This window comes from Phodopus roborovskii, unplaced genomic scaffold (genome assembly GCF_943737965.1).
Source record: "Phodopus roborovskii unplaced genomic scaffold, PHOROB, whole genome shotgun sequence".
In the NCBI taxonomy this organism is placed as follows: Eukaryota; Metazoa; Chordata; class Mammalia; order Rodentia; family Cricetidae; genus Phodopus; species Phodopus roborovskii.
In genome coordinates, this window is record NW_026126636.1 from 3962730 (window position 1) to 3975570 (window position 12841).

Below are 12841 nucleotides of genomic sequence, written 5' to 3' on the forward strand. Positions count from 1 at the left end.
ATTTGCAGATTCAGCCATGTTATTAGAGAGATGAACCAAGACTGGACAGGGCTGCTGGTTTGTCCTCCACTCAGGTGCGGGATCCTAGAATAACGCTTTCCCGGCATTGTAGAAGTCTTAGGTAGCGTGTATTTACAGCCTCCTTTGCTTGCCTGTGTATGGGTGGAAGAGACAAGGTCACTTCGGGTGTCATTCCTCTGACGGTGTCAATCCTTAGTATTTCTTAAGATGGCCTAACTAGCCTGAAAGGTGCCGATTAGGCTAGCCTCAGATATCCACATACCTATCTCTGTCCCTGGTACTGGGATTATAAACTACCACCAGCAGGTCTTTCGTTTGTTTTCTACACCGTTTCTGGGGACTTATGCTGACACACTCCACCTACCGAGCTCTCTCTCCAGTCCCACCTTGAGGGCGGTCTTTCGTTCTTTGCTGCAGTTTCAGGCAATGAAACAGCATCCACCAAACTCAACAAACCCACATGGAGTCTACTGGGAAAGGGAGCAAAGGGATGGGTGGGTGTTAACCCATCAGGAAGAGAAATGGAAAGAGAGAGGCAGGAGGCGCTTGCTTATAAAGGGAGCGGAATCGGTTTAGAACGAGGCTCAGCAGTGGGGGCCGTTGAAACTGGGGTCATGGAGCCAGTTCTGCATGGCCCCAACTCCACATGGTTTCTGCATGCAGTCTTAGGCAGCCACCTAACGAATGCACGACAAACCATGCAGCATTTGATCTGTCAATAAAGAGCAATCACCCATCAAAGATGGATCCCGGGGCAAGGGAAAGTAGCCCTAAGAAGAGTGATCCCAAGGCAGGGAAAGGACCCAAGGATTAGAGGCCCCGCAACCAGGAAAGATTCCCTAAGGAGAAGGCCCAGGAAACAGACGGCTGGCATAGCGACAGGAAGGTGCTGATGAGAAAGAAACCACTGTGGTCAGGTTGCCCAGGCCCCAGAGAGAGGAAGAAGCCGGGATAACAGTAGTTTCATTTTAAAAATTTTAATTTTAAGCCGGGCAGTGGTGGCATATACCTTTAATCCCAACACTCCGGAGGCAGAGGCAGGCAGATCTCTGTGAGTTCGAGGACAGCCTGGTCTACAAGAGCTACTTCCAGGTCAGGATCCAAAGCCATTAAAAAATTAATTTTAGATTAATCTCAAACCATTACCAAGGCTAGCCTGAATTTCACTATGAACTCCATGTATGTTCCTGCTACCCACGGAAGCCGAAGAGCACCAGATGCCCTCTTCAACTGGAATCACGGGCAGTTGTGAGCCACCTATGTACATGCTCGAATTTTTTTTTTTTTTTTCGGTTTTTCGGTACTGTTTCTCTGTGTAGCCAGGGCTGTCCTGGGACTCACTCTATAGACCAGGCTAGCCTTGAACTCACAGAAATTCCCCTGCCTCTGCCTCCCGAGTGCAGGGATTAAAGGTGTGTGCCGCCACACCCGTTTGCTTGAAATCTTTTTAAGTTCAGTCTTCCATATAGTTTCGTCTTTCAAAATCAAGGACGTCTTGTTCCGTTTCTTGTTGACTGCCCATACCACTTTCTCCTAGGTCCTATCTCGGGACATCCGAAGTAAAACCTGCCAGGGATTGCAAGCCCGCGTCCGTCAGGCAGTGCGGCCCGCCCCTTAGCCAATCGCCAGGGGCCTCCCCGAGTCTGGGCGGGGCCGTCGGAGCGGTCCAGGCGGCGCGCGTGCGCAGCGAGCGCACCCTTTCAGCCACGGGGGCTCGCGCTGTCACGTGGGAGCCTGGTTGTCATGGCGGTCGCCCGGAAGCCGGTGCTGCTGGGACTTCGAGATGCGGCGGTCCCGGGATGCCCCAAGGGGCCGGCCGCCTGGACCGCTAGCAAGCTGGGCGGCATCCCGGTGAGCGTGGCCGCAAAGCCTTGGCGGGGGTCCGTGGGGCGGGGCGGGGTCCCGCGGGAGGGGGCGGAGCGAGGCCCGGGGTCTGAGCACAGGCTCCGCCCTCAGGACGCCCTCCCGGCCGTTGCGGCCCCGGGCCCGCGGTGTGGCAGCTGCGCGCAGCCGCTCGCGCTCGTCGTGCAGGTGTACTGCCCGCTGGAAGGCTCCCCGTTCCACCGGCTCCTCCACGTGTTCGCCTGTGGCCGCCCCGGCTGCGGAGACCGCGGGACGCGCAGGTAGGCGGGCAGGTCCTGCAGCCCGGTAGTAGAGGCTCGTCCCAGGAGGGGCGGGCCGGGCCGGGCCGGGCCGGGCGTCGAGGGTGGGGCCCTCACCACGTGTGTCTTACCCCGAAGCTGGAAGGTGTTCCGCTCCCAGTGCCTGCAAGTGCCAGAGAAAGAGACTCGGGACGCCCAGGTAAAGCGACTCTGATCGGCTGATCGGCACGCAGTGTTTTTCTATAATTGGAAGATCTTTTCCGGCTTCTCGTCTAAGAAAACCTTTGTTGGTCTGTTTTTGAGACACAGTCTCTCCCCTCTGTAGCCCAAGCTGACTTAGCTGCCAGAAACCGGCCGGCCTAAGTCCCTCCCAATTTCTGTGGTTACCGCTGTGCGTCAACGCCCCCTATTTAAGACAGTTGTTGAAAAGATTTGTTTTGGAGGCTGGTTCAGCAGTGAGATCACTTGTTGCTCTTCCAGAGGACCCAGGATTGATTTTCAGCACTCACGAGGCTGCTTGAAATTATCTGTAACTCCAGTTTCTGCTGGCCTCAGTGTCTCTCTCTCTCTCTCTCTCTCTCTCTCACACACACACACACACACACACACACACACACACACGCGCGCGCGCGCGCGCAAAACAGCCATACACACAAAGTAAAAATTAATTTTTTCTGTTTAGTCAAGCTGTCATGAGTCACACCTTTAATCTTAACCACTAAGGAGGCAGAGGCAGGCGGGTCTCTGAATTTGAGAACAGTCTGGTCTTCTTAAACAAAAGCAAAACAAAATTTTTGTTTGTTTACTTGTGTGTGTGCACGCAGGTGTGTGTGTCTTCACCTGTGAGGTCCAGAGGAGGATGTGAGATCTACTGAGCTGGAGCCACAGGCATTTGAGAGCTACCTAACGTATGTGCTGAACTGAGCCATTTGAACAAATGTAGGGAAATGTATATTTTCATGCACATACATGGTTGTGTGTGAAGTAGAAATATACTTTTGATTCTACATAAGTCTTTACTAGCTAAATTGATAGCTTTGGGAGAGGTCTCACAATGACTTCTGGAAGCACATCTCAGAGCCAGCCCATCTGCTGGGTGGCCTCCTGTGATAAGGACACTCAGGTGCACGGATGCCCTTGTCACAGAGCATGGTACAGAGTCTTTGCTCTGCCTGTGTTTTCGGAACAACTCACTTGGGGTTAATTTTCATTCTGGTTTGGAGACGGTGTCTGTATCCATAGCTCAGGCTAACCTGTAAATATATGTCACCCAGGCTGACATCAAACTCATGGCCATCATCAACGCTTAGCCTCCTCAGTGCTGATATGAGCCACCATGTCCAGCCTGCTTTTTGGCGTTGCTTTCTTTTCAAATTTATGGCTCTCTCTTAGATGGACCCAACCAGCTAACAACACTTGAATACATCTAAAATCTTAGCTGCGAAGGAGTCTGGGAAATTTAGTTTAAAGCAATTTCTTTTGTCATTTATTATAAATTAAAACTCGGAGACAAATATTAAAGATAAAAACCTAAGAAAGCCATAAATGGCTTCAAAAACACACCACTACCATGGCTTCCCATCAGGAAAGGCCCCTGCAACCTTCTGGCCCTGCCTCCTCTTCACTGGGGCCTCTCTTTCATGAGTCATCAGTAAGCGCTGTGATGTATTACAAGCAGCTGAATGTGAGCCCCCTCTCGAACCAACACTATTGCAGTGAACATAAGACCACAACATAGACAAAAACCCCCAAACAGTAGTTTTCTTGTTTTAGTCCCTACAATACATGAAGCACAACCTTGTGGACCAAAATGGTTGAAGGAAACTCGATCTGTGTGTGCCACATGCGCAGCTGGGGCCTTTGGAGGTTAGGAGGTGGCATCTTATGCCCTGGAACTGGAGGTAGAGATGGTTATGAGCTTCCCAAACCTGGGTCCTCTGGAAAAGCCACAAATGCTCTTAACCACAAAGCCATCTCTTCTGCTCCAGTTCGTTGTTTGTGTGTTTGTTTTGAGACAGGGTCTCACTCTGGGGCTCAGGCTGGCCTGAAACTCATAGAGCTCCGTCTGCTTATGTATGCCTCAAGAGTGCTTGTATTACGTGGATGCAGTCCCATACTCAGTCTTAAGATGCTTTGAGTGGCTGGAATCCAGGAAGTTGAATTGTAGTGTGCCAGAGGGATGGCGCTGACATGCAGGCTCCCTGGGAAAGGTACAGAGATGGGTGGTGAAGCTGAGGTATATAGAGATGAAGTCATCTACGTGTGATTGCCTGTATTCACTGGCCATTCTTCTAGAAACAGCGTAACGGCCTTGCAGCTGAGAACTGGTGTGAAGGCTCACAGGACTGGGGAAGCGACAGCGAGGAGACACCTCCACCACCACCCGCCTCAGATTTGGGGACTGATTCTAATGGTGTTAGAGCTGTAGACTGGACTGCACAGCTCCAAGCTCTCCACCTGCAGGACACCGCCCCTGCATTTGCTCCCCCTTCCCCTGCAGGGGAAGGGCTGCCGGTCCAGGCGGAAGTGCCACGGTTTCAGTCCTACTACATCTGTGTCGCCGACGAGGATGACTACAGGAACTCTGTGGGGCTCGATCATGCCCTCAACCTTCTGCAGGACTACCAGCAGAGAGAGGGTGTTGACCTGGAGCACCTACTTTCCCTGTGGTGAGAACTTGCTACCAAGGTTGAGAGCCCCAAGCAGGAGGCTCCTGCGGTTGGTTCCTTCCTCTCGGCACCTATGGCGAGTTGTAGAGAGAAAGGATGGGATTGGGCTCTTCTGTTCTGCTCTCCTTGGATGAGGAAAGCATTCTTAGGCCAGGGCTGTCTATATCCACCAACCTGCGTTAACCTGCAGACATGCAGCTAGCTGAGTGCCCTCATGACCTGAACCTTCTTCTGTTTTCACATGGCTTGTTTTAGTTTTTCAAGACAGGGTCTCTCTGTAGCCCTGGTTGTCCTGGAACTCACTCTAGACCAGGTTGGCCTCGATCTCACAGAACTCTGGCTCCAGAACTGCCTCAGACTCTGAGACCATTCCAGACTCTCAGTTCTCATACATGAAATGGCAGGGGTGGTGGGACACCAACCCCCAAAACACATAATTAACAAAGAAAGAGAGAAAACCATTTGCTTCCCTTGCAAATGCTCTAGTTCTCTCTCTGTTGTTTGGTGTTTGTTTTTTTGTTTGTTTGTTTGTTTTTGTTTTTGTTTTGTTTTGGTTTTTTTTCTTCTTCTTCTTCTTCTTCTTCAAGACAGGGTTTCTCTGTGTAACAGTCCTGGCTGTCCTGGAACTCACTCTGTAGATTAGGCTGGCCTCAAACTCAAGAGAGAGCCACCTGCCTTTGCCTCCCAAGTGCTAGGATTAAAGGTGTGTGCCAACACTGCCCGGCGCAAATTTTCTAATTCTTTAGACAGTCTTAATCTCATGTGGTCTCTGCCTCTCTCCTCAGTTCTTCTGGTGATGGGGATGAAAAATATGAGAAGACCAGTATTAAAAGTGGAGATCAAACGTTTTACAAGTTCATGAAGAGAATTGCAGCCTGTCAGGAGCAGATTCTGAGGTAAGGAAGACATGTTTGGTCTCTGTTCTACCTTAGAAGTTACGTGCTGACGAGAACCTCCAGGCCCGGGAACACCAGGACACTACAGTGTAAAATGGGAATGTCGCCTGGTCAGCAACAGTGAGGCACTCTTCTTTAAAACATATTTTTGTTATTTTTAATTGTGTGTGTGTGTGTGTGTGTGTGTGTGTGTGTGTGAGAGAGAGAGAGAGAGAGAGAGAGAGAGACACCTCAGGCGCCATAAACCCAGAAGAGGATGCTGGGAACTGAACTTGAGTCCTTTGTTCTTAACCACTGAGCCCTCTCACCATCTCAGGACACACACTCTCTTTCTTTACATGTACATGTATGTGGTACATACGGAGCCAGAAGAAGGCATGAGATTCCACTGGAACTGGAGTTAGGGATGGTTGTCATGTGGGTGCTGGGAATTGAGCCTGAGTCCTCTGCAAGAGCAAAAAGTGCTCTTAACTACTGAGCCATCTCTCCAGTCCCAGCTTTCAACTTTTTAAAAGAAACAGCTAAAGCGTTTTCTAAAATGTCTTTTGCCCTTTATATTCCTTCCCACTGGCTATGTGTAATAATCCTAGTTCCTTCATGCTTTGTGAGGACTTGGTATTGAAATTTTCTATGCCAGGTAGTTATTGACAACCATGTTGATTCAGCCAATTAAAAATTCTTGAGTCCTAGTGCACACTGTTAGTCCCAGTAATCAGAAGGTAGAGGCAGGCACATCTCTGAGTTCAAGACCAGCCTTGTCTACAGAATAGGTTCTAGGACAGTCAGAGCTATATAGTGAGACCCTGTTTCAACAGGCACACGCTGACAAGCTTTTATGTAGCATAGGCTGGTCTCAAACTTGCTATGTAACCAAGAATTACCTCAAACATGATGCTGGACTGGAAAGATGGTTCTCTGGTAAGAGCACTGCCTGTTCTTGCCAGAGGACCTGGGCTTATTTCCCAGCACCCATATGGTAGATTACAGCTTTTTGTAACTCTAGTCCCGGGGGATTTGACACCTTGTCACTGCAGGCTCCAAGCACACATGTAGTGCACATATATACATGCAGGCAGAACATCTGTACATATAAGAAAATATTTCGGGGGAAAAAATTCTGGTCACCCTGCCTCCACCTCTAGTACGCCGGGTGTGTAGGCGTGCATTACCATGTCCAGTTATACAGGGTTAGCATCATATGTAACAGTTTATACAGTGTCTGAGCTGTGCATATGTTAGGTATGCAGTTTTACCACACACATGCCTTGGTCTGTGTGAAACTGGTGTTTGTCTGTACTCCCTGACCCCACTTTGTGTTGGTGAGCTTCCATTTGGGAATCAAGTCTAAGGTCTCAGGAATGGCAGCCAAGGATGCTACACTGTCCTCGTTCACACTTCCACTTTCCACCTGCTTTCCTACTTTGAATGTTATTGTGTGTGTGTGTGTGTGTGTGTGTGTGTGTGTGTGTGTGTGTGTGTGCGCGCGCGCATGCACAGTTGTTATCAAGCCAGAAGAGGGTGTCAGCTATCCTGGAGCTGGAGTTACAGGCATCTGTCTGATGTGGGTGCTAGGAGCTGAATACTGGTCCTCTGGAAGAGCAGAACACACACTTAACAACTGAGCTGTCTCTCCAACCCTAGAATTAAAGGCTTAAACTGTATATCTGGTTGGGTCTTTCCTGTCTGCTATTAAATGGAGGGTCAAATTCAGGTCCTTAGGTATGGTGGCAAGCGCCTGTACTTGTTGAGCTACCCTGATGGCCCTGACCTTGGACTTCTGATTCTTCTGCCACAGCTTCCTAAATGCTGGTTTTTTGTTTTCTTGTTTGTTCTTTAGATAGGGTTTTTCTGTATAACAGTCCTGGCTGTCCTGGAACTAGCTCTGTAGGCCAGGTTGGTCTCCAATTTGGCTCTGTCTGTTGAGTGCTGGGATTTAAGGTGTGTGCCACCACTGCCCAGCCCATGGATGGTTTTTTAAAAATATGCTTAAGAGGGGGTTATACTGGCTTTAGTCAACCAAGCTATACCAATTTCCTTTGATAGCTGGCTGTTGACAAATATTTGTTTGTTTGTTTGTTTGTTCTGGTCTTTTTAAAAGTTTTTTGTTTTATTTATTTCTGTGCATTGGAACTCCAGGAGTTGGAGTTATAGACAGTAGTGAGCTGCCATGTGGGTGCTTGGTATTGCACCCGGGTCCTTTGGGAGGACAGCCAGTGCTCTTCACCACTGAGCCATCTCTCCAGCCCCTTGATTCTAGCCTTAATCATAATGGGGATGCTCAGGTTCTATTTCACACAGCATGCACATTTGCAGACATGCACCTGTATATATAGTTGAAAAGTAAATATGAAAGTGTGATGAAGCCTTCCTGGAGGCAGAGGTGGAAAGCTTGTGGCGATGACAACGAAGTCACTGGTATTTTTAGATATGATGCTATCAAACCCAGTTGGTGACCTTCTGGAGACATCTTGACAGGCTGTGGGGTAACAAGGCTTCATTCTGGGCCTCAGGATTGTACCAAGCTGCAGAGGCAGGACTGTGGAGGCCATAGAGCTGAGCAATGAGACTGGGCCTGCAGGGACGGAGGGAGAGCACTTCTGGTAGGTCATAGATGCAGCTGGGACTGAGCTGAGTGTGGCTCCTGGGCAGGTGGCCAGACACAGCAAGTAGTCATGTAGCAGGTCATAGTCACCCACATGTCCTCTTTTTGGTCCAGGTGAGGATTTCAAGACCTTCCTCATTTAGGTATGTGTGTTGGGTGACTTTACAGGCCTGGTTTTGCTGGTATGGTTTGAGTGCGTCTGTGTGATTCCTGTCTATGCCAGTAAGCTCCAAGTACAGCTTTTCTGTCTTCAGATATGTGTCGTCTGTCCTCTCAAAATGGAACCAGGGCCCTGCTCAGCCAGAGCCTGATTGATAGAATTTGGAGTGACTTAAGGCAGGGCTCTAAGGCTAGTCTGTGTCTTGTCCAACCTGTCTCATCCCCCTTAAGGCTGAAGATAAGTCATTGTCCTACAGCTCCAGTCACTTTGGACTCGTGGATGCGCAGTCTTTGAGGCTAGGTGGCCTTTCTGGGTGAGAGTGGATATCTGTCAGGGTAAAGTGCACCCTGGACCAAAGTGATCCTCGAGAACCACTCAGTCCGCTAAGCAAGGAGGACTTTTTTCCAGACTTAATTGCAGGAGTGAGGCTGTGTCAACAAGATGCATGTTGCTTAACTAAGAATAATTAGGCAGGTGGGTCTCCTCAGTCCAGTCTGGTGTACATACATAGTGAGCTCAGGCCAGTCTGCATAATGTGACCGCGTCTCAAATAAAACAAAATAGTATATATGGAAAGCAGGAAAAGGAGACGTATTAGGAAGAGTAACATATGAAGGGGTACTCATCTCTCTTTAGGACCTTTGGTGACATTGTATCCAGTGTTAACAAGACTTCAGTTCCCTCGATGAGCTTCACACAGTTGCTGAGGTGCTCCATCGATGTGTGGCTTTCCTTGCTGTCTAGTTCTGCTCCTGATGCGTGACTCTTCCCTTCCTTGCCTAGGTATTCCTGGAGTGGAGAGCCTCTCTTTTTGACCTGTCCCACATTAGAAGTCTCAGATGTCCCCGCCTGCAGTGGCTGTGGAGGCCAGAGGACCTTTGAGTTTCAGCTTATGCCAGCACTGGTTAGCATGCTCAGCAGTGCTAATCTAGGTAAGAAGCCTTTACTGACTCAAGTGTGGATGCTATTCAAATGAAATGCTTTCTTTAGCTATTAGAGAATATATAGAAAGTCTGAGAGATTGTAAGAAGTTTGTAATTCAGCAAAATTCTGGTACCATCACCACCAGTAACTACTTTGATGATTCGAGACTGAACAGGTTAATTAGTACAGGAGGGAGCAGAAGACAGCCTCACTTTTCCTGGGACTGGAGCTGAAGAGGGGTGTGGGCTGCCCTGTGGGTGCTGGGCGTGGCACTGGGTCCTCTGGAAGAGCAGACACTGCTTTTACCTGCTGTGCCATTGCTGCTGCTCTTAATATTTTTCATTGCAGCACCGTACAGCCAGGTTTTAGACATTATTGTTGTTTGTTTTTGACATAGAGTCATACGTATCCCACCCTGGCTTTGAACTTGATACGTAGCTGAGAATACCCATGATCTTCTGATCCTCCTGCATCTACCTCAGAGTGAATGATGGGATTGCAGGTGTGTGCCAGAATACCCTATTTTTAAAAAATTTATTCATTTGTATTTTATCTATGAGTGTTCTGCACACCAGAAGAGGACATCAGAGCCTATTACCCATGGTTATGAACCACCATGTGGGTGCTGGAAATTGAACTCAGGACCACTGGAAGAGCAGTGTTCTTAATTGCTAAACCTTCTTTCTAGTCCCCAGAATACACAATTTTATATAATGAATCATTGGCACTTAACAAAGTTGCTTAGAGGACAGCAAGATGACTCAGGGTAAAAGTAGATGTTTCAGTGGATAAAGAAGTTTGTCTCAAATACCTGACAAACTGAGCTTGATCCCTGAGAATCCCACAGTAGAAAGATAGAAGTGATTCCCAAAAGTTGTCCTCTGGCTTCCACATGGAGTGTGTGGCCTGCAAGCACCAAACACACACACACACACACACACACACACACAAACACGCTTGAGTGCACGAACACTCAAATAAGTAAAACCAGAGCCAGCGAGATGATTAGCAGATAAGGACACTTGCTGTGCTACCCTGATGCTGTGCTGCATCTCAAACTCACCTAGAGGGAAGGAGAGAACCGCCTCTCGAGAGTTATCCTCTGACCTCCACGTGTGCACCTACACCCAGGCAGATAACAGGATTACCACACAGATGCAGGAGCACCCACGCAGATGCAGGAGCAACATGCAGATGCAGGAGCACCACACAGAGATATAGGAGCCCCACACAGATGCAGGAGCCCCACACAGAGATATAGGAGCCCCACACAGATGCAGGAGCCCCACACAGATGCAGGAGCCCCACATAGCAACTACAAATTAGTTCTATAAACCACTTAGCTGGGGTAGGTACATACTTCTAGTCCTCCTTGGGAAGCTGAGGCAGGACAGTGCTTGAGGACAGCCTTGACAACTCATTGACTGTTTCAAGAAGAGATGGCTCAGTGACTCAGGAAACTGGCTGCTCTTGCACCCACACTCAAGCTCCATTCTCAGCACCCACACACTTCCTCACAACTGTTTGTAGCTCCGGTCCCAGGGAATCTGATGCCCTTTTCCAGCTTCTGAGGGCACTGCACAAATGTACACAAGCAGACAGAATAGCAATACATGAAATGATAAAAAAAAAAAAATCTTTAAACTAAAAACAAAGTAGGAGCTGGGCATGGCATCATATTCCTTTAACCCCAGCACTCAGGAGACAGAGGCAGGTGGTGCTGTGAGTTGAAGCCAGCCTGGTCTGCATTACATAGTAAGTTCCAGGTCAGCCAGCGCTGTTACACAGAGAAACCCTATCTCATAAAATAAACAACAAAACAAACAAAAAATATTAAATTGAATTTAAAAAAGTAAATTCTTTCTAAATGTAATTAATTTGTTATTATATACTGCTTTTTAAAACTTTTAAAAAGGCAAGTGTACAGTTTGGAGCTGGAGAGATGGCCCAGAGCTAATGGGGAATTTGCAGCTTTTGCAGAGGGCCCTAGTTCAGTTCTCAGCGTCCACATTGCAGCTCACACTGCCTGCCACTCTGGTCCCAAGGGGGTCTGATGTTCTCCCTGACTTCCTTGCACTCCTGCATTCATGTGGTGCATATACATACACATAAAACAAAACAATGTAGTTTTATAATAAAGTAATATATTAGTGAGTTTCATATTATTCCAGTGAACTTTGACACTACAGATGGCTAGGCATGGTGGCATAGCCTGCTCTACATAGTAAGGCTCTGGCTAACCAGGTTAATAATAAGACACTGTCCAAGTCTCTGGGCTCTGTTAAGGGCAGCATATCATGGCAGAACCATGTGGCTGAGCTAGGAAACAAAGGAAAACAGGATGACTAGGACGTCATGGGCTTCTCTGAGATTACGTACCTGATGACCTAAGGACCTGCCCCATTGGCTCCACCTCCCAAAGGTCCACAGGGCCTTCCAGTTGTGTTATCCTGGGGCCTAGGCTTTTCTTGTCTGTTTGCTGCCATGTGGAGCTGTGGCTGGCTAGAACTTACTGTGGAGGCTTTTGGTTTTCTTTTTGCTACTTTTCAGGGCTTGGAATCAAACTCAGCATTTTCCCTGCCTCGTTTTTTTCTTCCAGTACTGAGGAAGGAACCTGCTGCCTTGGTCATGCTAGGCAGGCGGTGTGCCACTGAGCTATATCCCCAACTCAGAATCACTTTTCCCCATAAATTTCATAGCAGTCTCACCATTTTCCATTTCAATGTCGTCATTTGAGTTCTCTTTCTCTGTCTCTCTCCTTTTTTCTTCTTTTCTATTGAGGCAGGGTGTGTGTGTGTGTGTGTGTGTGTGTGTGTCTGTGTGCGCGCGCGCGCGAGCGCGCGCTCTGGCTGTTCTGGAACTCACTCTAGACCAGGCTAGCCTTGAACTCACAGAGATGCGCCTGCCTCTGCCTCCCTGAGTGCTGGGATTAAAGGTGTGCCCCAGCACTGCCCAGTTTGCCTAGCTTTGTGTGTGGCTTTCTGGGGCTCTAAACTCGGATCATAGGGCTGAGCAGCATGAGCTCTTACTCACCAAGACATCTTGGTGGCCCTTGTGGGGTTGGGGGTTTGGATTTATTTTAGAGAAAGTTTAGTTATTATGGCAGAAATAGAAAAACTGCCGTTTGTTTTGGTTTATGAGGCAGGGGTATGGTGTAGCCCTGGATAGCTTGACCTGGCTGTTTATCCAAGGCTGACATTGAACTTGTGAGGCCCCTGTGTTCACCTCATCATGAATGTCCTTTTAGCTGTCTCCCTGTTGGAGTCTAAAGCATGTGGTGCTTTGCAGGTCTTACTGTGGAATTCGGAACAGTTCTCGTTTACACGTGTGAGCAGAGCTGCTGGCCTGCGACTCAGCAGGCTCCCATGGAAGAATTCTGTCTCATACAAGAAGACCCAGATGAAGTTCTATTTAAGTAGAACACCTCCTCTTATTTATACAAATTAAAACAAATTTTCACATTCAAA

The 12841-nt window shown here is 48.4% G+C and overlaps 1 protein-coding gene across 1 annotated transcript; it reads left to right on the forward strand.

Annotated features, from left to right (window-relative positions):
• The first annotated feature begins 1737 nt into the window (after window positions 1-1737).
• Pdcd2l (programmed cell death 2 like) lies at window positions 1738-12841 on the forward strand. Its single transcript, XM_051207300.1, has 7 exons — window positions 1738-1872; window positions 2032-2144; window positions 2262-2322; window positions 4419-4792; window positions 5578-5688; window positions 9234-9382; window positions 12663-12841. Exons 1-7 carry the CDS (start codon window positions 1765-1767, stop codon window positions 12791-12793), a joined length of 1047 nt encoding a protein of 348 aa, XP_051063257.1. The 5' UTR covers window positions 1738-1764; the 3' UTR covers window positions 12794-12841.